The sequence below is a fragment of the Rutilus rutilus genome (genome assembly GCF_951802725.1).
Source record: "Rutilus rutilus genome assembly, chromosome: 7".
NCBI lineage: Eukaryota > Metazoa > Chordata > Actinopteri > Cypriniformes > Leuciscidae > Rutilus > Rutilus rutilus.
In genome coordinates, this window is record NC_140221.1 from 33,275,257 (window position 1) to 33,303,234 (window position 27,978).

Here is a 27,978-nt window from a genome sequence, read left to right on the forward strand (position 1 = left end):
GTTTAGACATTTTAAACTGCTCTAAATATTAGTTGTTGCATGTGTTTTTTTATGTTAGAAATGTATCCTGTTTATTAGTCATATAATACTTGCAGGCCAGAATGTGTTTTTTTGGTGTTATATATATATATTTAATTAATCATAATTAACATTTCCTTTTGCTTCAGGATTAACATTTATGCTTTTGAAAACTAAATGTCCCCAAAGTGTGTCTTAATAATGTTTGAGTAAAACAAAAGGGGAAATGAAACTATCTAAATATATAAACCCATGACTTTGAGTAACGAGGTGAAGTAATCAAGAAATCCAGATTTGCCTTTACCTAGTAACAAAGGGTTTCCTGAATTATGAAGAACCAATCAGAAACATGATGTAATGAATCATGTCACCTTTCAAACAGGTATTGAAGTACGCTTAGTAGAGTTGGCATGAGATAAATAGAGAATAGAGAATTTCTAGCACATTGGCATTTAACGTTTTGGTAGTTCCATGAAAACTGTTTAAAATGAACTAAAAAGTGTGTTATTCACTTTGTATATTTGTAGTAAAAAAAAAAAAAAAAAAAAAAAATGTATCTGTGTCCACAGATTGTGCACTATGAGGTTGGGTACATTGTCTGGAGCACTTGCATGGCTATTTTCTATCACAGTGCTGTAGCAGGGAGTGACAGGTCATTTTTCCCGTCCATCTTAGCTGTTATTGCTGTAAGAATTATTCCTTGTTATTCTGTCAAGCTGAACTCTGGTATGAAGTATTTAAAATCTGTTAAATATTGAGAATGCATATAAATCAGTCTGCAAATGAAAAACATGAAACAAATATTATTATTTTTTATAGTAACGCACATTATGATTGAATAAATAATTATTTTGAGATTACTTGCATTTTTGTGTTTTATGTTTGTAATCTCAGGGTATTTTACTGATTCAATGTTTATTGTGTCTGCCTAAATGCAGCAAATCACATTTCTATATGCCTAAAGATATCATTAATACAGTCAAAAGAAAATGAATGATATGTAGGACTTGTTTTTAGAAGAACTGCTTTTTTAATTTATCTAAATTTACATTTCATTACACTTTTTGGAAATGCAGAATGGAAAATCTTGAATTTATTACCGTGGCCATGAATGAACTGACTGAACTTTGATGAAATCTAGAAATAGAATGCACAGGATGAAGGGAATGTGATTCTGACCCAAAACTTGAATTATCTAAATAATTTATTTAAAAAAAATATTTGGGTTGTAAAAGTGTGTTTTTGGACTACATGCAATTTCAGTGGCTTTCCTTCTTTGTTCTCATGTTTCCCATTCCTTTTTTATGTGTGATGAAGGACATTTTCCTTGTCTAAATAATTCAATACAATTCTCACAAATTAATTTGTTGGGTTTTTATTTTAGGGTCAGCTTCATCATCTGGGCATAAAATTGTTACATGTCCCTAGATGGCAGCAGAACATAATCAGTCACATCCCTATATTAGATGAGATGCAATAGCTAATGCAACAAGCTTGTCTTTATGTTGTGCAGTAACTCGTATCTCTGTTAAAGGGGACCTATTATACCCCTTTTTACAATATGTGATGTAAGTCTCAGGTGTCCCCAGAACGTGTCTGAGAAGTTTCAGCTCAAAATATCACACAGATCATATATTATACCATGTTGTAAATCCAATTTTTGAGTGGAAGGAAAAACAGTTCTGTTTTCGTGCATGTATCTTTAAATGCAAATGAGCTGCTGCACCCCACCCCGATTTCCAGAAGAGGGCGGAGCCTGTACAGCTCGTGCCTCGGATACTCCGCCAAAAACTAAGGCTGCATCTGAAATCACATACTCTCTTGAGTAGGCAACAAACTGAATTATTAATCCAGGACTGAATGTAGGCTAATTGTTAAATAACAATTTAACAGTGATAATGTAGCTATCATTAGCCTAAAGTTTAGCTAAAACTTCAGCCGGTAGGGTTGGGAAATAGCCAATTGCCAAATAAATATGAATTTTTGGGCTAAATGGCGATGTATGGTATAATCTGAGTATTTAATTATTATTTTTCTATTTGAAAAAAAAAAAAAACTGTATTTATTTTATTTTTTAAATATTTAATATCCTGATCAATATTGTCCTACAAACAATGTTCATATTGAAGGTTATAAAAACCAACATAGTGTAACCTTGCTGTCTATCTGCAGTCTATCCAAAAAAGGGGTCAAATCACATTACATTCTAACATTGCAACATTACAATCTAAAAACAAAATAATGCTTTTTAAAGAAGTAGTTAAATTTACTAAACTTAAAAAAACAAAAAAAACAAAAAAACAAAAACAAAGCTAATTTCATAAAATTACACATGTAGGTTTGAAATTCTCTAGCACATTTATGTTCACCAACAACAACAAATATTCAACAACAAATATTTTAGCTAAAAATATTTATAATTTAGTGCTAATGTATATTTTAGTCAGAATATTTGCGCTCCTATTCTATTGCGCTCCGTCTGTTCGGCGCGCATGCACGCGGTGGTGCTCGTTCACCGAAGTTTAGCTCATGACAACAAGCTGGAAATATTGCCTTTCTAACATTTACAGATGGAGAATATGTCCGTGAAATTGAAAGTTATGCACTGAGGAAATTATTGGATGCCACTTCAGCTTATGGCTAAATATTATTAGAGGTATATTTGTTTCAACCAATCGCTGCACAAGTGAAGTTTACGTGTGATGACGAAAGCACGTTAGTGCGAGCCCTCCCGGAAGCGATATTTTTTTCTCCCGGAATCCATAGAGCAGTGCCTGCAGTTCGAAAAAAAAAATCTTTGAATGTAAAGCCGTTTCTCAATATGCGAACTTGTCTGTACTTGTGTTCTTGTGGACTTGTGAAACGTCATCAGTCGCTGCCCTAGTACTGTTCCAATTCAAAGTTCACATCTAGCCAAGTCCAGTTCGAATCCCCGGATGTGTTCTTGATCCGCCCAGAGAATGTCTAATATGGCTGATCCGCCCCTTTTACCAAGGATGCATCGAGAGGTGACTTGTGCGAACTCGAGACAGCCAGGTATCCCAGAATGCATCGCACACCAACCAGCAAGCGTCAATAGCAGAGGAGAAACCCCGCGTAATTTAAAAATACTGCTATAATTGTGTCATGAAATGTAGTTTTAAGAGTATTTCAGGCGAGAATGTAGTTGTTTAAAGCTCAAATCTTTGGTTTATTTATAAAGATAGCACCTATTTGAAAATTTGATCTGACGTTTTCGGAGTTGTGAGAACCAGGCAATCGGACGCGCGGCGCTCGTACCCCGCCGAGAACAATCTTTCCTCGGCTACTGCTGCTGACTTGCCGCTGGCTCGGATGTCTCTAGTCTAGTGGTTTAACATGAGATATAAATCGTCTTCTGTATATCCAACAGGCGATTTATTTATTTTATTTGTCTCATTAATGTATAATTTGTTCCCTGGCAAAACGTTTTAGCTGAGGGCAAAGTGAAGTTTCATAACTCTATTTAACGTTAGTCTATTTAACTTTAACGTTGTAGCCTAGAGAGCTGACTTATGTTTGACTGAATCGTTTGCTTTATTATTGTATAGCTTCTTATACCTTTTAGGCTACTTATACTTTTAGAATGGCTATTATTGATCATTAAAACTGACATTTAACAAAAAAAAGGTTATGTCATTTTATTTTATATATTTAAAACATAAAATATTTTATTATAGCCTACATGTTGCCTACATTCTCTTCACTGTATATACATATAATGACACAACCCTGTCTCTTTTTGCTAAATGTTCGTTTTAATGATCAATATTATAATGTTTTTATTCATCATATTTTTAAAATGAAAACAAAGAGTCAGGGTTGTGCTTTATATTTCGTGTTGTTGTAAATATGCAGTTAAGATAATCAGTTGCGTTGCCTGAACCACATTTGTGTGGCCATTATGTTAAAGTTTTTTTTAAATGAAAATGAAAAGAGGCAAAGGTGGTTTATAACATATTTTGTTTTATTTGTAGCCTATAAAGAGATAATCGGAGTAGCCAGAGCGAGCTGCATGAGTGACACTATCAAGTACGCTGCTGTTCCATTTCAGAATTATCGGACTTGTGTCCTCCCGTCCTCGGGAGTTCGTTCTCCTGAGTCGAACTTGTCAGTCCGAACTACCAAGGACTCAAGTCCGAACTTTGTGTACTTGGTATTGAGAAACGTCTTAAGTCTATGGGAACACTCTGGGCGATTTTCGGCCATAGTGAAATCGCCCAAAAAGAGGCGGTACTCCACAGAACGTGACTTGGCGCTGATTGGACTATATCCAGAGGCAGAACAACAGTGAGTGACTGCTAGCGTAACTCTGCGGTTGAATGAGATTGTGATTGAAAAAGTCCCTTTCACACTTTGGTGGTGCGTCGCCCAATCGCCTAATGAAGAAACCGCCGCTGCTTTTGAACAAGTAATTATTCCACGACCAATGAAAATGTTCTATGTAATCTGGACGTGCTATATTCGCCATGTTGTAATTATCATGTGACCTGGCTACCAGTGTCAGTTACATCACTTCACTTCCATTCCTAAACCCTCTCCCGTGTCCTCATGGAATAGTAAAGTGTCCATTGTATGCACACTTAAGAATCTCGCTGGAAGTAGTAGGTCATCCGGGTACTATTTGCCTATTCTTTTATGAGTAATGTGAATTCGGACATACTTCTTTTGTCACAAGGTGCGTCCCTACAAACACATCCGAAGCACGTGCACAGAAAGCTGGATGTCAGACGGCGCGTCACACGAGTATTAAACTAAGTTCTCTTTCATGTCTTAGTGTGCTTAAACTGTCAAATACACACATGGTTATGTCAAAAACACACAAAGTTCACATAAACACAGTCGGTTATGTCTGTGAACTTAAACAGCAAGTAAAGAAATTGCATGTGTATTAGATCTGTGTATTAAATTGAAAGCAGCGTAATATACAGTACCTATATGCTGTTAACAGGAATCGAACAAAAGCAAAACAGAAAAACACTCACTGCTCCTGACTGAATAACTTTAGTAGCTTTAATAAGAATACATTTCTAACTTGAAAGTTAAGTTAAATGTCAAATGCTGTTAAATGCTCTGGTGAGGAGATAAACATGGAGTGTTTACAGCTCACTCAGGGCAGGGTCTATGCTAAGATGTGGGCGGGGCCAGTGGAATGTGACATCACATTCTGTGACACTTGTTCTGAAACACTTTTTTTGATTTATGGGGATTTAAAAAAAAGGGGTGGGGAGATTTTGACCATTATAGGGTGGTTGTGTACACACTGCCAACACACATTTATGTTCAAACACCATGTAAAATTGAATTTTGCATAATAGGTTACCTTTAAGGAGCACTGTAAATGCTTTATTCTTGACACACATGAAGACAAGAGAAACTGACACAGGTCACCGGACTGAAAAGAATACCTGATCTCCCAAACTTGATTTCAGTTGCCTTGGTAGTACAATGTTGTTGCTGTCAGTTCAGACAAGATAAGTGCATCTGGCTAAAAACGTATCTGTTTTTCACTGTCATTAACTGAAGAGAAAAAAACGCTAACAAGCAAGCCTAAAATATTCAGGGACTTGTTTTGAATCATTAATTCATCCTGAACGTTACTCTCTGTCTAATCTAGGGCGAAAACAACTTTTTCCAAGTAGCATATTATCAGATTCAGACAAGGAGGCATGTGGACGCAACTGCCATTTAAAAGCTGAAAACTAAATTTCAGGCACAGTTATCAACTAAAGATGTGACATCAAATGACATGTTCATATCGGATTCCTGACAGCTGACATAAAATGCATTGATTTTAGAATTCAGATAACATTAAGAAAGCAACAATGGAGATATCAAACCATACAGACTTCAAACTTTATAACACAAAATTAAATCAAAATGGTTACATTAATACCACAAAAACTGTAGTTTCAATTTAAAAAGATTTAAACTAATGATTGAAAATACTGTTTAATGTTAAAAAAAGAAACTTTTTTTTTGGGGCAGTAGCTTTCAATGTGTTCCTGAGTGAAAGGTATTACAGTGGATCACTACCGCACCGAATAGCAAGCAAATGTTACATTGTGCAAGATTATGAAGATGATTTATTTTCTTGTGTTTATAATGATTGTGACTGACACAATTATTCTTTGGCAGTAGTCATCTTGCTCCTCAAACGATTCTGTCCAAAAGCATTTCATGCCAATAATAATGATTTCAGAGGGAATCACATGCACTCAGAGTTACACCTCATGAGTAGATCCAGACGGAATATGCAGACCTTTGTGCACTGATTTGAGGGAAAATCTGAGGATGGATTTAAATACTGTAAACGGTATGGAAATCTGAGGTCTGTGGCCGTAGCTTGTGTGAGACATCTTGTGAGCCATCGGTTATTGAGCTAAATTAGAAAAAAAAAGAAGAGAAAGTGCAATCAAGCTTCCTCTCAGAAGTAAGCGATAATTAACCGCTTTCCTGTTTCAACAGGAACGCCTTGATGTTCATATCAGTAGAAACAGTGGTGCTGCATGGTTTAAGCAGATAGTGGCTGGATAAAGGCACAGCGTGAGGATCTTCTTCCCTTGGCCTGGCATCTGGCCCTCATTCCTGCAGTCTGAAGTGGAAGCTATTTGTGCTCCACTGGGTGATGTCACAGTTTAGCATGGTGCGCTCTGTAAAGCTTACGTTTCCCTCTCGGTCGATGAGGATAACTGTATTGGTCCTGTGATGGATAGACACAAATATGACACTGGTTAAACATCAAAACTGGAGGGTAAAAAAGAGCAGGGTTACACTCAACCAGTTCATGCTGCACTTTCTATGGAGAGAGAGAGGTGAAAATAAAAATAGCATGATGGGACCTTGTGCCGTATCCCGGTGAGCGCACACACACTGCAGAAAGGGCTCGGAGCATGGCCTTACTGTAGCCCACACCTTGACTCTCCTGCGCGGGGTCCGGGGTGTTTCTGGAAAAGGCAGAGGGGAGATTTATATGTCTCCTTTAGTGTGCCAAATCATCCTGGTGTTTTATTGAGATCTGAGTAATTAAAGAATGCAGAGAAATGCAAGGTAGGCATATATACATACACACATACAATACTGTTCATTCTAATGTGCTGATTTAGTGCTCTAGAAACATTTCTTATTATAATCAATTTTGAAAACAGTTGTGCCGCTTAATATTTTTGTGGATAGTGATGCATTTTTTTTCAGGATTCTTTAATTAACAGAAAGTTAATAAAAATAACTAAATTTATTTGGAATACATTTCTAATACTACCCGATTGCAAAGCTTTGAAATTATGAGATCTAAGAACTGACATAGGACAAGATTATTTACTTAAACATCATATCTGGTTTTGAGTTTGAATTTAATAACCCTTACTGATGAATACATAATTGTTATGAATGCAAATAGGTTCATAATGTCTAATCAGATGTCTCGGTTTCATTCTCATAAATTATCTAAAAGGTCATTGCAGACATGGGTAGGCTACCTGTCTGTCTCTGATAAAGTAAGAAATAAAAAGGAAATGTTTGATAAAACAGTGAAAAACAACTATGCTTAACATGGATGTAAGCTGTGGATTCATCCAATGGGTCTCTGAAGGGTTGCTTTTTAATATCGAATTTCATTATGATATGCTGCCTGCATTTACTTTATAAAACCTGAAAAAAAAAAAAAGGCTTCAAAAATCATGCGGTGGTGCTTCAAAGATTCTATAATGTAATTGTCCAGAAATCTATTTGTTTTGTGTCTCAAGTGCTTCTTGAGGATCAAAAAGGATGGATGTTGGTTTGATTGTTTAAGAAAGATAAAAGCAGATGGAAGATAAAAAGAAACAGAAGAAAAAAAGCAAGAGAATAGTGGTTTTCATAATGAAGCAGCATGCACACTTACAGCTCCTCATTGTTGAGGATATGGAGAAGTTCCTGCACTAAGCCATCAGAGGGCAGTGTTTTACTAACTACACTGGTGAACAGTTGTTTGCCATGCTGCAGTTTTCTCCAAGGAGTTTCCAGAAGAGAGTTACTCAACCCATAGATTCCTGCTGAAACAAACACAATCATCCATCACTTCCTGTGAGTTTTGAGACACACCCACCAATCTGGTGCTGAACGAGTCGAAAGTGGTCTGTAATGCAGACGGTAGGTGCTTTATGCAAGACCACTGGCGTCTGAACACAGAGCTGCTCATGGGACTGAACAAACCTGCTTTGAGATGAATGGGCTCTGAACTGTCCTTGTTTCCATAGTAACACAAAGTGTCTTCATTGGCCCTGTATTCAACAACAGCGAGAAAAAAAATAGTTAGTGCTCACCGCTAAAAGACAATCAAACACATTTTTAGCTACATTATATAATTTGTTTTGCAAATTTTTTGATTTATTCATCCAAAATGTGACAAATTCCGTGACATTCTGCATTATACAGTAAATTCCATTTTTATGAATGGATTCTGCGATCCTGTCCACGTTTTCTGCATCCCTAACTTAATGCCATGATACTGAATTTAAGACTTTCTGCTCCAATGTAAGACATTTTTAAGTCCCTAAATTGTGGAAGGTCGAATTAAGACTTTTTAAGACCTGCAAAAAACCTGATTATATATCTCAGACAGATAGATTTAACGATAGAACGATAGACAAAGACAGACAAGAATATAACAATTGATAGGATAGAACAGATAGACAGGCAGAACAATAGACAGATAGAGAGATAGATAGAGAGATAGATAGATATATATATAGATAGATAGATAGATAGATAGGACATATTCCTGATTTCATACACATTCAAATAGTGGATGAATCCTCAATGAAGCTTACTACTCCTAATGGAACTATGCTGTGTTTAAGAGGACAGAATCAAAATTTTATTGGCCCAGGAGACACAGGAGGATGTCTATGAAAAGAGAAATGGCCAATTTAGGGGTTTTGAAAGACTTTGAGAGGGACATCAATAACGCTGCCGGAACTATTTGGCAGCGATGGCAAACCACGACGAAGAGAAAGACAGACAGAAAGGAAAGGACTTCAGAAGCCTCAGAACTCCGGAGAGCCTGCTGAATAAGTACTAGGGTTAAAATAAGTATGCAGAATGCAGACTTTCAGTAAAACCACATCTGTTTTAGGAATCTTCAAATGAATGTTTATTAATGGCATTTTGCTGAGCTACATTACTTTCTTTAGGAGGATTAAGTGCACCATGGAGATGTGATTACAAAGTTATTTGTGATTACAAGTGATTACAAACGTTTTTATATTATATACTTATAAAGTTAGTTCAAGATAGTAAAAGATAACTGACAGCACATACTTAATTGATCTATATCTTTCACATCTTCTTGCACTTGAACGGACAATTTCACACAAAATTGTGTCAAAATGTCCGTCTTGGCGTATAGTATCCTAGTAAAAAAAAAGTCGGTTATGTCTTAAGTGAACGTAAAAAGTTGAGAAAGAAAACGCATGTGTACAGTATCAGTATATTGGATCTGTGCATTATGTCTTAAAGTGACAGCAACATAATATTCCTGCTGTATATTTATTGTTAAACAGACTCACTGCAAACATTTATATCTGATTACTTTATTCAATTTCTGTACCTAATCTATATCCAACTACTATATTAAATAGATATTATATAGATCTACCTATAAAACCTGAAAAGCATTGTGTTTATTTGTGTTATTGCTTGAAGCTTGATTATTTGTTCTTATTTTATTACAGAGCGTTTACTTAATTTTATATTATATTTATGTAGAATTCTTTTATTTGCATTCTTTGTAAAAAGTCTGGCGAGTAAAATAAAACATTTACCAGTCAATGGCGACTCGAGCTTCAGTGTGTCCGTAGAGGGTTGTTAAATATACATAACTCCCCCATCATGTCATCGGGGTCTATAAAAAGAACTTACTTTGACAGCCTCAAACTAATTATCTTTTAATAATGGTCTTATCTCTCTCCACTAATGCATTCATTTCATTGAAAGACTCTAAACATGGGGGCATAACAGACAAATAGTCTTCCAAAGATGTATTAAAGCAGTATAATAACTGCTATAAAACCAACAATCAGCTCAAGTTACAAATTAATTTTGTACTGGAGGCTTCGGTACAATCGGAACATATGCTGAATATTTTCACTTATATTATCTTGCAAAATAAATTCAAAAAGTAAACTTTTTGTTTACCAGTTTTAACCACTATGCCAATGTGATTTTTGCTTTGAGATTTGGATCAGACAGACCAAGCATTACACGGCTAAAACATTCGGTCAACTAGTCAGCAGACAGAAATTTTACGGTTACACACCCAACTATGTTTCAAGAATCTAATTTTAACAACACTCGTAACAGTAACACTATCCAACTACACCCATGCATGCCACACATAAAATGACATCAAGTCTTATAATATACAGAAACAAATACAAGTTAAGGTTTAAACACAAGTTTAAAGATGTATCAGGTAATTTTATATCATGAAGTTTTTATATATTTAGGCCTATTTGTATTTCTCCCACACTGTAAAAAAATATTTTCACAACATTTTTTCTTTTGTCAAATCAACTTAGATCATTTATGTGGTTCAGATAACATAATATTTTGAGTTTCTGATGATTAAACCAATCTCCTTCATTGTATAAATTACATTTTTCAATTTTAATGAACTTAAAATTTTAAGGCAAACAGGTTACTTGAAAAGTTCAACCAAGAATATTTTTTACAGTGCAGTTTTAATACCTTTTCCTTATATCCAGTTGTAAGAATGTTTCTAAAGTTTTATATATACTTTATATTTTATAAATAAAGTGGTCACTGCTGTGCCTTCAATGTAAATGTCCTACCCGCACATAAAATGAGAAACAACATATATTCGTGAACTTTACTGTTGGCTTCAATACAGTTTTTAACAGCTCCATCCTTTAAAGTAGCCTGTTTTGATCCTGTCAGAATGTAATTCAGGCTTTGCACAATCCACACTGAAATGTGCCACTCAAACTGTGAAGTGAAATTGGACTAAAATGATTGGCGATCATTATATTAGCCACTCTTTCCTAAAGTTGAGATCTTTCAGAAGGATACAGACAGCTAGGAAGAGCACAGACAGTACCTATCCTACTTCCTCTGTATTACGCCACCGTGATTGAAAAGGCGTTGTTGACATGTAAATGATGCAGGTCACATGTGGATCTGTACAATTGATCAGACACCAATTGAAAGTTGCAGAAGTACAGAACGAGCGATTTTTTTAGTTCCATTTTAGTAAACGGTCTTTTCTCACTGGGGAGGAAGTTCTGAAATTAACAAAACGAACACTTTAATCTCCAAAGATCAAGGACAATTTGATTCCTCATAATATGAGCACTTGAAAAAAATCTACACTACCATTCAAAAGTTTGGGTCTGTAAGATAAAAAAGAAAAAAGAAAAACTTTTATTCTGCAGGGATGCATTAAATTGATCAAAAGCGACCTTAAAGACTTTTACACTGTTAAAAAGAACTTTCTATTCATCAAAGAATCCTGAACGTTTTTAACACGGTTTCCACAAAATAATTAAGCAGCTCATATTCAACATTGATAACAAGAAGAAATGTTTCTTGAGCACCAAATCAGCATATTAGAAGAATGATTTCTGAAGGATCATGTGATGCTTTGCCATCACAGATTTAAATGACATTTTATAATACACTCAACAATTTTAATTCACAATAATATTTGACAACATTACTGTTTTTACTGTATTTTTGATCAAATAAATGCAGCCTTGGTGAGCATAAGATACTTATTTCAAAAACATTTACAAAAAACTACAGAATGCACACATTAATCTCCAAAGATCGAGGGAAACTTGATTCCTCATGAAATTAGCCCTTGAAAGAATCTATACTCTCTATGTGAAAGCTGTGAGCAACACTGTCAAAGTGGAGTTTGAATACCAAACCTGATAAAACAAGCAGGGAAATGTTTCAATGGGCTGAAATGCCATATAAAACATAAGGCTATTATCAGTGTTGTCAGTCACATCCCTGTAGACTAGAGGAACAAACAAAATCTCTTTATTCTTTTGGAAAGGCCGTCTCTATTTACAGAAGACAGCTGTATTGATTTCAGCACAAAATGCCCATTGTGATTCCTCAGAGTTTATCTGGACATGTATCATTTTGTTCTTTGTGGCTGAGGAAAGAAATGGAGAGTATGATAGGCCCAATAATGATCTTGTTTATTAAAAGGGTAAACAAATGAATAACACTCCCCATGGCTATCGCTTTCTGTTCCATTACAGAGTGTGGGAGTTCGAGTGGCGTTACAATGTATTTTCCGTTCATAAATACAGGCTTGAGGAGACAGACGAATGGACAAATATTATCCCTCCATCCCCTCAGATGACAGCATGGACTTAAGTAATACATCACTACATCAGCAGACAGCCTTTCAGCAAGCTAAAGGATGGGGTGATAATGTCTTGTCTCTAGCGCACGGCTAACTGCTGTCATTAATGTATCTCCTTAAAATTTCTCCTGAAATTCTCCTTAAATGATAATGGTCACAATACAGAGCATCGAAAATATATTAGTAGCATTGGATACAAGGTAGGAGTTGATTAAATTAAGGTCAAGGCAAAAAAAACAATCACAGAGTTCGCTGTTTTAAGCACATACTACTATACACACAGCAGCGTCAATCAAATTGCTGCAGGTTGGCAATTCGCTGAGCACTTACTATTCGGCTATAGCAGTGGTTCTCAATTCCAGTCCTCGGGACCCCGCTGCTCTGCACATTTTGTATGTCTCCCTTATTTAACACACCTGAACCAGATCATCAGCTCATTAGGAGAGACTCCATGAACTGAACTGAACTGACTGTGTCAGATAAGAGAGACATACAAAATGTGCAGAGCAAGGGGTCCCGAGGACTGGAATTGAGAACCAATGGGCTATAGTGTCCATCAGGAGACGGTTTACGTGAGCTCCATTGTGTTCACTCTTATTGCTGTTGCTTGTCACTGTCATTGTGAATGCATCTTCAGGCAACAAGTTTGCTAATGTAAAATAAGCATAGGCATCCTCTACAGCACTGAACCACCAATATGGTATTACACATAAATGAATTATTTCAATAAACGTCATTATTTTAAACTTTAATATGTGGAATCATGAAACCTCATCTTCTTAAATCACCTCAAATGACTATGCTCTGAGAAAGTCGCGCTGCTGGAAACACGCCATCTGTTCGGACTATATTCTAAATAGATTTCTTAAGCTTCGGTATATGGAGAGCAGGTGGCGGCACCAGAGCCTACTGTCCCTTTCAAGGACTCCATAGATTCAGTATCATCGCTGTCATGTCATCCTCATTACAAATGATAAAGAAAGTGCGATCATGAAAGAGAGGCACTTCACTCTTAGTTATTTCTAAACAGGCTTGATGTGTGATGTCAGCACCAAGTGGTTATAATTAGTGACAAGTGGTTTTAATAAGTGAACTGACAGCTGAGAGGTAAATGATTTAAAGGGTTAGTTCACCCAAACATGAAAATTATGCCAGTAATTACTCACCCTCATGTTGTTCCAACCCCGTGAGAATTTCGTTCATCTTCGGAACACAAATTAAGATATTTTTGATTAAATCTGAGAGCTGGCTCACTCCTTCATAGGCTGCTAGGTAATCGAAATCTGCCATCCCAGAAAAGTTAGTAAAGACATCGTTAAAATAGTCCAAGTGACTACAGTGGCTCAACCTTAAGTTTATCAAGCGACGAGAATACTTTTTGTGCGCAAAAAAACTAAAATAATGACTTTGAGTGAGTTCACGTAGTGTAACAGCGCAGCACCTCTGGGCCAGCATCACACGCATCATACACATGACCAGCGCCGGCCAATAGTGAGCCTACGTTCTGACGTACAACACTGAAGCGCTGTGCTGTTACACTACGTGAACTCACTCAGAGTCGTTATTTTTGTTTGTTTTTGCGCACAAAAAGTATTCTCGTCGGACTATTTTAACGATGTCTTTACTAACTTTTCTGGGATGGCAATATCGATTTCCTAGCAGCCTATGAAGGAGTGAGCCAGCTCTCAGATTACATCAAAAATATCTTAATTTGTGTTCTGAAGATGAACGAAAGTCTCACGGGGTTGGAACAACATGAGGGTGAGTGGCATAATTTTCATTTTTGCGTAAACTAACCCTTTAATTGGATTTAACTGAAAGATTCTGTAAGAATACATCACATTATAATTGTTTCTTTACAACAGTAAAGGCAATTCAGGTTTTATTTGACAGCATTGTGTAGATGTAATAATGAATAAGCTGATTTTATCAAGATCATATCATGAAATATCTCATTTAAATGATCTTTTTAAATAGAGTTCGATGTACTATGTAAACTTAATTATGACTGTATTTTCCACCAAAAACCTTAACAAGTATAACAAGTTCAGCTCAGAAAAACAAAACAAAACAAAATTTGAGAGAAATCACTAAAAGTAAACATTTAAGATTTAGTCAACATTTAGTCAATATTTGCCTTTCACCACTTACCTGAATTCAGCAGTGAGGAGATTAAAGCCATTATATAAATTAGCTTCTGAAGACACTTTACGGAGGTACGCAAAACTGTCCAGGTTATCCGTCAAATAGTTGGACACCAGGAAACCTGAGTAAAAATGATCAATGAAAACAAGCATGTATCAGTAATACAACCATGGATTGTAAAAGATAAGGAATCGATTGAGAACTGCTTGCAAATTGCTAATTGCTGAAATTAATAAAACTTGTTGAACAAGATGCACTGAGCCATATTACTCCAGATCTTACACACAGCTGTTGTGTACAACCATCCAAATAACAGCCGAGTTGTGTGCATTATATTTAGTGTCATGGCTTGGGAACAGAGGGGTGGTAAGTGCTAGTGAGGTGTCAGCCTATAAAGAGGCATAAACAGACATTGGAGTGATGAAAGTGAGGAGTCTAGTTCAGCTGAGTGGAGATCTGCAGTGAACAGGTGCTCGCGTATCTGGCCATACCATCCATATGCACGTGCTTATGTGAATATACATTACCAGCAATCATTAAGAATCACACAATTTAGGCAACCCTACTTGATGTTCAGATAAATTTCTTCAGCATTGTTATAAGTAAAGACCTTCCAGAAAGAATGTCAACACAGTATACAGACAAAAACTATATCATTAGAATAAGGTTCATCTTGGAGCAATGAAACTTAAAAATGTGGGTGAAAATAAACAAATAAAAATCTGCAATGATGTTGAAACAGGGGTAATTTTAATCTCAACTGATCTGAAGAAACATCTAATAAACATCGAAGTACTCTGGTGACACATGTGGATAGAACTTTCCTCTTTTCATTTCTTTGTACAATGTTACAATTATTATAAGTGGTTCTTGCAAAGACAAGTATTGCTCTGGGTGAGAAGTTTGTTCTAAACCTCTGATGAAAGATACTTCAAATAACAGTTTTAATTTAGCAGTGAAGTGTGCCATTACTTTAAAAATCCCCATAGACTTACATAAAAAGAGGAAATTGAGTCCTATCTAGGAACAAGAGACTTTTGAGGATAATCTAGCAACCGAGCAGAAGGGTGTTTGGTGTTTTTAGCCCCCAACGGCGCCTTCCAGGCAGCGAGGAGATGGGTAGGTTTAAGGTTGAGGTTAGGGTTAGCTGCCTGGAAGGAGCCATTGGGGGCTAAAAACACCATTGAGCAACCAGAAGACCCTAGAAACACTTAGCAATATCCAAACAACCACCCAGAATACCCAAACTAAAACAAAGCAACAAGCTAAAAACAACTCAGAAGGCCTTAGCAATACATAGCAACACCTTGATAAAACTGGAAAAGTATTTTTCACAAGACCCTTTGGGCTGTTTTTACTTTCTCAGGGTCAGCATTTCCATTCTTTGGTAAATAATGGTTTTCAGCTTTACACTTGTATATTATAAGCAAATCAATTTAAAAAAGATTATTTGGAGGTGTGCATGTATAGAGGTGCTGGTTGCAAACTGGATCCTGCCACCATAAGACTCTGACCAGAATGTTCGTCTATGGTATATTTTTGCACAGGGCAAATGTTTTCAGTCGTCAACATTTGAAGTGGATCAAAAAAGTTCATCAAAGTTGTCCTAAGACAAGAATGGGTATTGTTCAAAACTCATGTATAACTTTGATGAAATGTTTTGATCCACTTCAATGTGTACACTGTAAAAATGGTTTTGTGGTGAAGTAAATACTTAAGAAAAAAACGATGTAAATTACAAGAAAAAGTTAGTTCAGGCAATAATTAAAAAACTAAGTAAATTCTATATTAGTACTCAATTCAAGCGTGTAGAAATGAAAGCGTAAATATCAAATTAAGTAAAATTACTCAACTTTTCTGATACTGGTGTTCCCATCATGCACTGGGCCTTGGATAATTAATGAGGTTGATTTGTCACTGTTTTCCAGCTGTATACACTGTTTTATCATTGTTAGGATTAGTAACTTGCCATTTTGTGACATTTGGAGTTCATTTTCTACTCAAAATGACACATTCAAACACAAAAACGATCCATCAAATGTTACCATCATTGTGTATTGTCTAACAAGTTTTGAGGTCTCTGCGTTCACTGATACTGTATGTAGATTTGGTGTCTCACACACACTATTTATTGCATTAATTATTTAGATGTTTCTAAGAAAAGCATATACTTTAAAAGTGTGGTTTAATTCAATGTTATATTGTTTGAGTGAAATGTATTGCAAAGAAAACTTAAACTAAATAGATATTACTCAACCTTTTACTAGCCAAGTTAAAATTACTTATTTTCTTTGTTACTTTCACTTAACTTATGGAATTAAGTAAACTCTACTTAACTAAGTTAAATTTACTTTAAAAATATGCGTGTGAAATTTACTTCTTTTTTTATTTATGAAAATTTTACTTGTTTTTTTCAGTGCATAAAAAACAAGAATCTCTAGATGCCTGCTTATTTGAAGAGAAAGTACATGGATGATGAAGGCTTTTTAAAGGTGAATTATCTTACTATTAAGCATCATTTGTCTAAGTAATACATTGATTAAGTGTGCCTAGTCAACTGCCCAGTAATAGTGGTACATTAATACAAATGGGTGAATAATCAGCACTACCTCTCCCCTGGGCATCTGGATTTTGCCGTGCTTCCAGGTAATTGGTCAGTGCTGCCAGTTTTCCTCGTTTGCTAATTCCCAGCCATGAACCACCTTCCTTCCCCTCTTCCATGTCCAGACCTAAAGACAGAAAACAAAAAGTCACACTGTTATTTAATGTCAAAGTGACATTAAATCTGGTCTGCTGGCTATAATAATCAAACCAGCAGGAGATGTAACGAACAGCTCAGGAGTGTTCAGTGAGAATGACCTAGACTGAAGGTACAGAATAATATTTTTCATCTTGATTTTGAAAGAAAACAGAACTTTATAGGCCCAAGGACACTGATCTGTCCAGAACAGACTAGTGCTTTGAAAAAATGAGAAATTCTCACAAATTCAACATTGCTGCTAGATGGCTTCATACAAAATTACTCTCCAGACAGATAAGGGCTTCTTCCTTGGCAGCAGAATTAATTTCTACCACTGTCATAAAAGCACCCATCAATCAAAGGCCATCCAGGTGTTTCTGACCCCAAGATTGAAGGGGGGAACATGGACAGGAAAAATAAACAAATAAGCTCCATGATCTTCTGCAGTTATAGGATAATGAATGATTTCTGTTCTGAGATGTATTGTTTTTTAGACTGCGGGTCATCAGTCAATTAAACAATTCTTAATCCTTGAGGGTGGTCAGCTGAATCCTGACAATGGAACACTTAATCAATGTGACATTAAGAGAGGAAAAGGTAATCATCCATGCTTGATTATGATTGAATTCCAAATACTGAGGCATGATGCAAGAGACTCAAGAACAAGCTTCTCTTCTAAATAATTCCATGTTTCCTCAGGAAATTAATCTTCAATATTACTCTCTAGACATATCATTGAAAATACACCCAATGGAAACATCCAATATATCGCAAAAAAGTGTTTACGCTCGGTTGAGGTGGTTTTTCAGGCAATTCGAAAAAGGAATATTTCGTGAAACTGTTTTTTCACCCCGCATTTACAGTTCACCTGGCGTACATTAAAAGTCGATCATTTAAAGGTGGTGTGGTATGTTTGGACAGAAGACAAGACAGAGTTCTTTATTAAACTCATAAAAGACAAAAGAATTACGGGAATACTGGATTCTAAACAACAAACAAATACCACAATTTATCAAGACCTCGAAGCAGATAGAAGGGAGAAACACCTCATACGTGGCCGTTCCCAAATATAAGGTCGCTTACGTCTCCTTCGATTAAAAAAAATAGCTAGTGCTGTGGCTGTGATATACGTAAACCTACCAATATCCGTTGCCAACTTGCCCTGATTTTTGGAATGACATTTGAATCGCATAACATAGGAAATGGAAATGCCTTCATTTCGCAAGTTTTTAATCGACATTTAAAAAAAGTTTTGCACAAATCTGTAATGGAAACCCGGCTACTGACTCCCTGGATGACAGTTTAAACCAGCATGAAGTAGTTTGAGGAATTGGTTTTTGCCATTTTCTGGTGGCATCAAATCTATGAACTGTAAAACCCATCGCAGTAAATAATCTAGATACCCACAAGCTACATTTTCTCATATTTTCTGAATTAAATAATAGTTAGCCTTTTAAAAACGGCTAAATAGTGCAAGATCTGCCTCTTGAGTACAAAAATGGCTCAAAAAGCTAAAATAAAAATTGGGGGGAAAAAATCAAGATAAACTTGTCAACTAGACTTGACTAGCTGGTTAGTTGAAAAATTAAAAGTATTAAAGTTCAAATTAAATAATGAGATAAATTAGCCAACCAAGCTACTCAACTTGTATGACAAATACCAACGCATTCATATACTGACGCTTTTGACATTTCGTCTACATCCAACGCATATGGCACCCTTTAGCGTTAATATGAGACGCAGATAGCTTTGTTCGGTTATGGGTAGGTTTAGGTCTGGGGTAGGGTTAGGGTTAGACCGCTAGGAGGCGCCTTCTGGCCCATATCTATCTGTGTCTCATATTGACGCTAAAGGGTGCCATGTGCGTTGGATGTAGACGAAATGTCAAAAGCGTCAGTATATGACGCCCAAGGATGAGAACGGGCTGCAAATACTCATGCTAATCCATCCCTGCCTGTAAATGGCATATCCCCCCCCCCCCCTTGACCAGAATAACATGCAACATGGGCTAAACACAATGCCAGTCAAATGTCTCGCTATGTGAAAAAAAAAGGCTCTTGAAGAAACTCTTGTTCATCCTACAATGTAGGAACTCAAGAACTTTTATAGAGTTCAGACAAACTGTGTTGAAATTGAAACCAACATCTGAATTCCTCAATAACACAACAAAGTCAACAAAATAAAATATTGGTGAGATAAAGCTGGAGTTTGGATATGAAATATTTCTCTAATATTTGAATAATAAGAATGATTTTACCGCTGAGGATCTCACTGTTGCTGCCCCAGAAGTCTGCAGCCTTGGACGGTCTGCTGTAGACCTCATCTCTGTTAGCAGCCAAAATAAGCCTGCATACAAAAAAGATGAAGGTGACTTCACACAATCTCTTTCACAGTATCCTTACTATACAATCATATTTAATAACATATCATTTCTATAATAAAACACATCTCTATAACAGACCACCTTTAGAATCAACCATATAGTCTCATAAATGTCATGCTGTGCTTTGTAATGTGCTACTCATGGGTAATGGGCATTGTGTTAACCAATAAAGGGCAGATTTTCAGTCAGCCCTTCTGTTAGAGGGGGAGAGATTGAGGCTGGCACTGTTGAATGGGCTCAGAGGTCACATGTGCACCTAAATGTGTTTATCTCGCGCTGATCCCGAGAGAGCGCTGACTGCTGTGCCAGCTACACACCTAAGGCCCAGAGAAGGCTCAGCTGTGATGCTGAAAGCTGCTGTGTGTGGCTTTATTGTCCCTGCTCAGGTCTGATGCTCAGTGGATGCCTCTCTGTAATTAATATTCAGTGTAATGGAATATTCGTTTATATCTTAGCATTTTGGAAGTAATTTGGGCTCAACCACACATTCTGCAATTTTTTTAAACAAACATTACAAGAATATAAAGCATAAATCAAAAGGCAACTAGGTGAAAGGACTGTAAGTTTATGGTAAACACTTTTCAGTAGTGGTCAATAGATATACATTTTTTTGATGTCCGATGCCATGCACTAACAATGACAGGATTTATTAATCTTAGTTAATGTACATTATTAAAATTAAAAGTTGTCTTTGTTAGGATTATTTAACGGATATGAACTAACAATGAACAGTTGTATTTTTATTAACTTACATTAAAAAAGATCAATACATACTGTAAGAAACACATTGCTCATTGTTAATGTTAAGTAATGCATTAACTAATGGGTCCATATTGTAAAGTGTTACATTATACCATTTAATCAAATTTAAAAAAGTACATAATGCATACTGAAATTAAATACATATTTAAAATTAGAAATAATTTGAATAATTTGATAAAAAAAATATTGTAAAATTAACAGGATGACACAAATATGCCACAAATATAGTAGCTGGATAATTTTCAATATTATTGTATGTGTAGTATATTAACATGATGCAAATACTTAATTTTTTAAATATCACGGTTATGATCAATACAGTGTTTTACGACACTCCTAATAATACAGCTCTTTTACTGGAAAATGATGGCATGTGATGCAGAACTTTACTGTTTGTAGCTTTAAACACAATGATCGAGGGGAAGGCCATCACAAATCATTTATGTTATCCCGCTAGATAACATTATCTTGGTAATAAATCAGCAGAATTTGCATAGATAATGCAGAATACATCACACAATCAAAACGTTTAAGTTTGCAAGGCATGAAAATGGATGTACAAGATCAATGAATGTCAAATATTGACGAAGCAGCGACGAGGTGAGATTTTTTGCCCAAAACTCTCTCAACACTGACTCCTTAAAAAACTCTGTCAAACCCACCTCGTTGAATCATTAACCAAACACAGTTGGTTGAGTAAATGTAAACAGTCAGGACATAGAAAAACATGAGTCAAAAGATCCGTGCATTAAGCCTTGAAGGTGAAATGCAGCTCATTATTTCCTTGGCCATGCTAACAGCGAAGGTAAAACTTGCACTAACTGCTTAACAACAGCATGGAGAGTCACACGTCCACTGCACTTCCAGCCTGTGGAACCTGACGGGCTGACAGAGAAGAAGAAAAGCAGAGAGACAAAAAGTGATGCAGTATCCTGAGGGCTTTGCAGATTGATCTGCAATGGTTGATGCACCCCAGCAATATGTGCTCTGTACTGGAGACAGCTTGCAAAGCAGAAAAACTCCTCTCCATCTGAAAACAACTTACTGGCTTGACAATGTCAATTACGCCAGACCTTGGGCAAGGTTATTACCCTCTTTGTCAGCCCAAATGGAGAGAATTCTCACAAATTCTCACGGAAACAGAAGAATGGCAAAAGGATGACTGGACAAAGAGAGAGCTGAAAAGAAGTCAAGGGTAGATTAAGAGGCAGTTTTGGGAGAGCAGAAGGCAGTGATGGAGACAGAGAAGCAAACTCTTTCTGTATGTGACAAAAAATGAGGGTTGTGTTGGACGTTCAAATTCCTTTATGATAAAATCAAGTCTCGACTCCTCCCAACATTTGTTTCTCACTGAATATCTTATTTCATTCTGAAATACCCTACGATTCAAGGTTTAGGGTCGTTAAGATTTTTTTTTATGTTTTTGAAAGAAGTCTCTTTTGCTCACCAAGGCTGCATTTATTTGTGCATAAATACAGTAAAAATATTAAAGGGATAGTTCACCCAGAATTGAAAATTCTGTCATCATTTACTCACCATCAAGTTGTTCCAAATATGGAAAAAAATAAATAAAAATACTATGGAAGTCAATGGGGTCCTATCAACATTCTACCAAAATATCTTCTTTTGTGTTCAGCAGAAGAGAGAAATTCATACAAGTTTGGAAGAACTTGATGGTGAGTAAATGATGACAGAATTTTCATTTTTGGGTGAACTATCCCTTTAATATTGTAATATGCTATTACAATTTAAAACAACTTTTCTATTTTAAAACGTAATTTAGTCCTTTGATGGTAAAGCTAAATGTGTCAGCATCATTACTTCAGTCTTCAGTGTCACATGATCCTTCAGAAATCATTCTAATATGCTGATTTGCTGTCCAAGCAACATTTATTTTTATTAATTAATATAAATTATATAATATATAGGCTACATTCTTTTTTTTTTGATGAATAGAAAGTTCAAAACCACAGCATTTGTTTAAAAATATTTTTTTAACAATGTAAAAGTCTTTACTGACAATTTTGATCAAATTCATGCAACCTTGCTAAATATAAGTATTAACTTTCTTTTTTTTTTATCTTACTGATTCCAAACTTTTATGGAAGTAAAATGGGTTGAGAACAGCAATTAATGCTGTTATAGACAAAAAGAATGACACACCACACCTTTAAAGGTAAAGGTGAAATTGAACATATATTATATATAGTATACTTCAATCTAATCCTTTTATGTCATGAATTGCATTGCACACTCACACTCACACACTTTCAATTTCTTAATCTTCCTTTACACACACACAAACAGTAATGCCCTCAAGTTCAGTGTTTGGCCTATATTTCATTTCAGTTTGGAGGCAGCAGGTCATCACAATGATCATATGATCAACAAATAATCACATTTTCTACATCCATGTCATCAAGGAATAAAAAAATGTGCACTATGACAGTGCTAAAATGTCAAAGGTAGGAGTTTTAGATGATTTGATTTCTAGCCTGCATTTGAGACTATGCTGTATTTCAGAGACTTTTAACATCCCTGACAGGTTCCATCTGTTCCAAAGATAAAATATTAGCGCTAAGTGGACCCATTTTAGTGACATCAAAGTCATCATGGCCATATATAAGTAAAGTGACACAGACCTCCGGCCTGTTTTCTCTCAAAGAGATTTCAGAGCTGCTAGTTGTGAATGTGAGGTCAGAGGTTAACATGATGAAGGTGAAATGGTTCCAAAAAGAGGCGTTTATATCCACCAAGCGAGTGTGATGGGAGGCAGGTTGGTTTTGAACTGTAATGGACTTTGCAATAATTGTACACTTCTTCTGGGTATTGAGGCAGAAACCCTCATTAATCTTAAAGGCATTTCTGTTTTTAAGCTGGATTAATGCAACTGACCTGAATGGGGTGAATCATACAGCAAGAGGGCTAATGATACAGTTTTTTTTATGCCAAATTGTATCCTCTGTCAGTAAAATATGCTCTAGAGGTCAGTGCTAATGATATGACATTACAGTTGTAGCCTAAAGTATGTCAGTGTTTTCCCAGTCTTTTTATCTTAAGTACCCCAAAACCCAAAGAGTAAGGCTCCATTACCATCATCAACATCAAACTTGAAATTAGGGATATGGATATGTAAAACTACATATTTTTAAAATCAAGTAGTCAATTGGTTGCTAAAAATAACCCAGTGTGAGATGTAACTTGTTGGCCAAAGATGTAAGGCTGAATGTTTATCAATGTACCAGAGGATGAATTTAAAGACTATCAAGAGAGGGTTTTACGGTGCAAAAGTTCTAAAAAGATCTAAACTAAAACTACCATTCAAAAGTTTGGGGTCAGTAATATTTTTTCAAAGATATGAATAGTTTTATAAGGCAAAAAAAGTTACAATGAATATAGTTATAGTGCTACAAAAGATTTCTGTTTCAAATAAACACTTTTGAACTTTCTATTCACCAAAAATGACCAAATCACCAAACTAGCATATTAGCATGATTTCTGAAGGTCATGTGACACAGAAAACTGGAGTGCTGAAAAAATTCAGCTTTGCCATCACAGGAATAAATTATATTTTAAAATATATTAAAAAAGAAAACAGTTATATTAAAGGAGCCGTATGTAAGATTGTGGCCAAAACTGGTACTGCAATCACTTTCAAATGACTGTAGAGTGGTGTATCCCCTCCCCCTCCTCCCCCCTGACTCGAGGTTGCCAGATAGGCTGCAGGATCCAGCAGGAACGTAGGCTGCTACGTAGCTGTGGTAACTAGAGCAGAGCTGGCAACCCCCATGCCGAAACACTACTGACTTCGTGATTGGTAGATAGGAGGAGGGTGGCGCTTCAGGCCAAAACACAACATGACAACATCAACATCAGTTGAGGGCTGCAACTTCACTTTTTAAATGACAATATCCTGGCCGGACTACTGCTGTCAGTGATATAAGTATTTGAAATGAACATGATTTCTTAATGTCTAGTGACATATCAGGGCCATTTTATGGTTAATTGAAATACATTTCTTACATACAGCTCCTTTAAAATGCTAATAACATTTCACAATATTACAGTTTTTACTGTATTTTTTTTATCAAATAAATGCAGCCGTGGTCAGCATAAGAGACTTCATTCAAAAACATTTTTTTAAATCTTATCAACCCAAAACTTTTTGAATGGTAAATGTATCAAGACGTTTTAGGTTTTGGCTTGACAACAAAAAAAATCCTGAGATTAACTAATTAATTATTTGAAACTTTAGACAGCCTTAATATTAAGTCACATTTCTGTTTTATAGGCATAACAATTCACTAAATGAAAATCACTGTAAATACCCCCTAAATCAGCTGAAGTACCCTCCATACATTCTGGAATTCACTGCCAAGTGGATCCAAGCAAGTTGCAATGTTGCTAGGTTACAGGAGGCAAAACAAGCAGAAGTGCACTCTATAAACATCTGTTTATTCTGTAATATGGTTTTCACATTTACCCGATCTTAATTATAGTACATCTCTGTGCTGTTTTGTAAACAAGGTGATGCTACCCTAAATCAGAGGAACCAATGCAGCGCAAGACAACCTTCAAGACAGCGTCACTGATTAGATTGCACATCCTGGGTTGAGTCATCTGTGACGCTAAACCACTGTGACTGACTCAATATTAGATAATCAAATTACAGCTTGTGGGGTAATAATCCTGATTAGCGTAGCATGTTACAATCTGACAGCATTAACGGAGGTAACCTCTCTGTAGTGAAGGGGAAAGAAGACATAGATTACTAGTCCATGCAATGTCATCCCATACACATGATTCAGAGCTCATCAGGCAACAGCTTTTGAAAAAGAAAAGACTGACTTGGCTCTCTCTAGCTCTTTAGAGCCTGCTCACATTCAGAAAACCCTGACCTAGGGACATTTCCTTTAGGGACTGAGAGCTTAAAACAGTGGTAGAGGTCATCAGGACCAGCTTGATCCACACAATAGTTGTCTATTGTCACAGTCACACATTCACATGGCATTTTACATTGAGTGCACACTACAAATTAGAGATTTAGACTAAATGGCATGATACTGATACAATTAAGTAACCTGGGATATAATGTTAAATTTATGTAAACAAAAAGTTTTTTTCTAAACAAAAATGTACACTTCCATTCAAAAGTTTGCAGTCAGTGAGATTTGTTTTAGAGAAAAAGGACATATTAAATTGATCAAAGGTGACAGTAAAACTTTTTTTTTCTATTTCAAATAAATGTTGTTGTTTTGAACTTTCTATTATCAAAAAATCCTGAAAAAAAGTTTAATGGTTTCCACAAAAATTAATAAAAAAAATTAATAAAAAAAAGCAGCACAACCACTTTCAACATTGATTATAATGAGAAATGTTTCTTGAGCACAAACTCAGCCTATTAGAATGATTTCTGAAGGATCATGTGACACTGAAGACTGGAGAAATTCAGTAATCAATTACATGTTAATATATATATTAAAATAGAAAAATGGTTATTTTGAATTGTAATTATATTTCACAATATAACTGTTTTGTGGTTAAATAAATGCAGTATTGGTGAGATTAAGAGAACTCTTAAAAAAAATAAAAAAAATAAAATCTCATGACCCAAACTTTTGACCGTGTATAAACAGTAAAACAAAATTGTAAAAAGTTTTACTGATCACAGAAATTAACATTATTTATGACACATGTAATAATAAAAGCTGTTTTATTATACATGGGATCACATGACCAGCTGAATAATACCCACTCTTTTCCTGACACTTTTGCCAATGGAATAAATTTCACATTTGCCTGTGAAAAATGTATCATGACTCACTGTGAACATTTATACAATGTCATCATGGGTAACTGAAAACGTTTGCTTTGCATGATTCAGCATCCAATGGACGGTATCAAGTGCACCTTTAAAATCTGAAATATGGGCCAACGATTTTGCTTTGGTTTAGATGTACCTGAACACTTCATACTATTTAAAAAATGTATACAGTATCAAACAACACCTTGTTCCCACACACATGTGCAAGAACTTTTCATATCCCTATTTGCATAACACATACACAGTAAAGCTTCTGGGAAAAGGTGCACTACCTGTAGGCATTTTTGGATGCAGGCCGAGGGTCAAACTTCAAGAAGATGATGCACATGAGGAGGTCACTGATGGCAGGAGTTTTCAATCACAGTGAGGTCAGAGCTGCTAGGTGCTAGAGGAAGAGATGGAAGAGAGAATGAGACAATGGTTGCATCCAAATCACACACTTCCCTACTATTTAGTTAGCGAAAAACTGTATGTGACAAAAGAAGAATGTCCGAATTCACAGTATTCATAAAAGAGTAGGCAAAAAGTACCCGGATGACCTACTTCTTACAGCGAGATTCTGATGAATTGTGTGCATATGATGGACACTTTACTATGCCATGAGGCCACCTGAGAGGTTTTATGAATGGTAGGTCACATGACTATGATAACATGGTGAATGCAGTACAGTACATCCAGATTACATTCATACTACACACATTCAAACTATATAGAATGCACTTTTTTTAGTGGTTGAGAAGTAGCCTAATTACTTATTCAAAATAAGTAGGCTAACTATTCAAGAAAGTATGCGATTTCGGACGGAGCCAATGGATTTTGGATAAAAAGGAGACAAAAGTAAACTAGTAAGCCAGAGGAAAGCCTTAAAGGGTATCAATCACACAAACACTATTCCATCAACAATTCTTACTTAAATCTTACAAAACCTCAATCTGAAGATAAATAAAATAAAACTGGTATCAATTAGACAGATAGTGCAGCTATAAATATTTCAGACCACAGGATAACACTACAACCATTGTCTCCTTCCTGTCTTACAAGACATATTGTGCTGAACAGAAATGAAGACATGAAATACACATTTGTTTTAATGTGAAAGTAATCATTATAATATAACATAGTATAATCCTGACCCTGAACATATGTCTTAAGAACACTGTATACATGGAAAAAAATCATAAACATGACAAATCTGACAGTTCGAGTTCAGAGTAAGTAACAATAAACGTTTTAAGATACTACTATTATTATTATTAGGTGTATAAATGTATTACGTTTGACAGATAACTGCTGTCTTTGTTCCCCAGTGTGCTTTATTCACTGAGAATGATTCAGTAACGTTAGATTTAATGTCAGGCTTGTGTCAACTGAGAGAGGCTGATCTGACAGCAGGCTAGCAGTAGCATAACAAGCTTGCTAACTGGTCGGATAACTTAAAGACAGCGAACAATAACGAACGAACATTTGAGTTTGTTTTCTTATTGGTTTATAACAGATATGATGTGTCACTTACGGATCCATGTGTTGTCAATGATCACAATTGATTATGCCGCTACTGTGAAAGCTAACTTTGAGCACACTCAGGCTAATTCTTCACTGTACAAAGGGCTAAACCAACCTCGCTTTGACGTCTTCAGAGAAATCCGGCTGTGATTGGCTAAAACTGGACCTGAAAGCGAGGACTGGACCCCGCCCACCGTTTAGGGAAC

The 27,978-nt window shown here is 35.9% G+C and overlaps 1 protein-coding gene across 2 annotated transcripts; it reads right to left on the reverse strand.

The window, feature by feature from the left end:
• Positions 1 to 5,024: 5,024 nt before the first annotated feature.
• tango2 (transport and golgi organization 2 homolog) lies at positions 5,025 to 27,914 on the reverse strand. 2 transcript variants are annotated; one of them, XM_084412936.1, is made up of 9 exons: positions 27,783 to 27,914; positions 26,542 to 26,654; positions 19,558 to 19,646; positions 17,170 to 17,289; positions 14,567 to 14,681; positions 8,230 to 8,297; positions 7,919 to 8,069; positions 6,879 to 6,983; positions 5,025 to 6,739 (listed from the first exon to the last, which is right to left on the reverse strand). In XM_084412936.1, exons 2-9 carry the CDS (start codon positions 26,595 to 26,597, stop codon positions 6,619 to 6,621), a joined length of 825 nt encoding a protein of 274 aa, XP_084269062.1. In that variant the 5' UTR covers positions 26,598 to 26,654; positions 27,783 to 27,914; the 3' UTR covers positions 5,025 to 6,618. The 2 variants fall into 2 exon arrangements, with proteins under 2 accessions (XP_084269062.1, XP_084269063.1); XM_084412937.1 differs by having other exon boundaries at positions 7,919 to 8,066; positions 27,783 to 27,904.
• Between the last annotated feature and the right edge of the window lie 64 nt (positions 27,915 to 27,978).

Bases quoted from the DNA above. Each gene is read 5' to 3' on its own strand.
- tango2 (XM_084412936.1), bottom strand. From the start codon at position 26,597: ATGTGCATCATCTTCTTGAAGTTTGACCCTCGGCCTGCATCCAAAAAT. The intron at 19,647-26,541 runs GTAGTGCACCTT...TTTTGTATGCAG, and splicing joins GCATCCAAAAATGCCTACAG to GCTTATTTTGGCTGCTAACA. The intron at 14,682-17,169 runs GTAGTGCTGATT...ATTTTTACTCAG, and splicing joins TCCAGATGCCCAGGGGAGAG to GTTTCCTGGTGTCCAACTAT.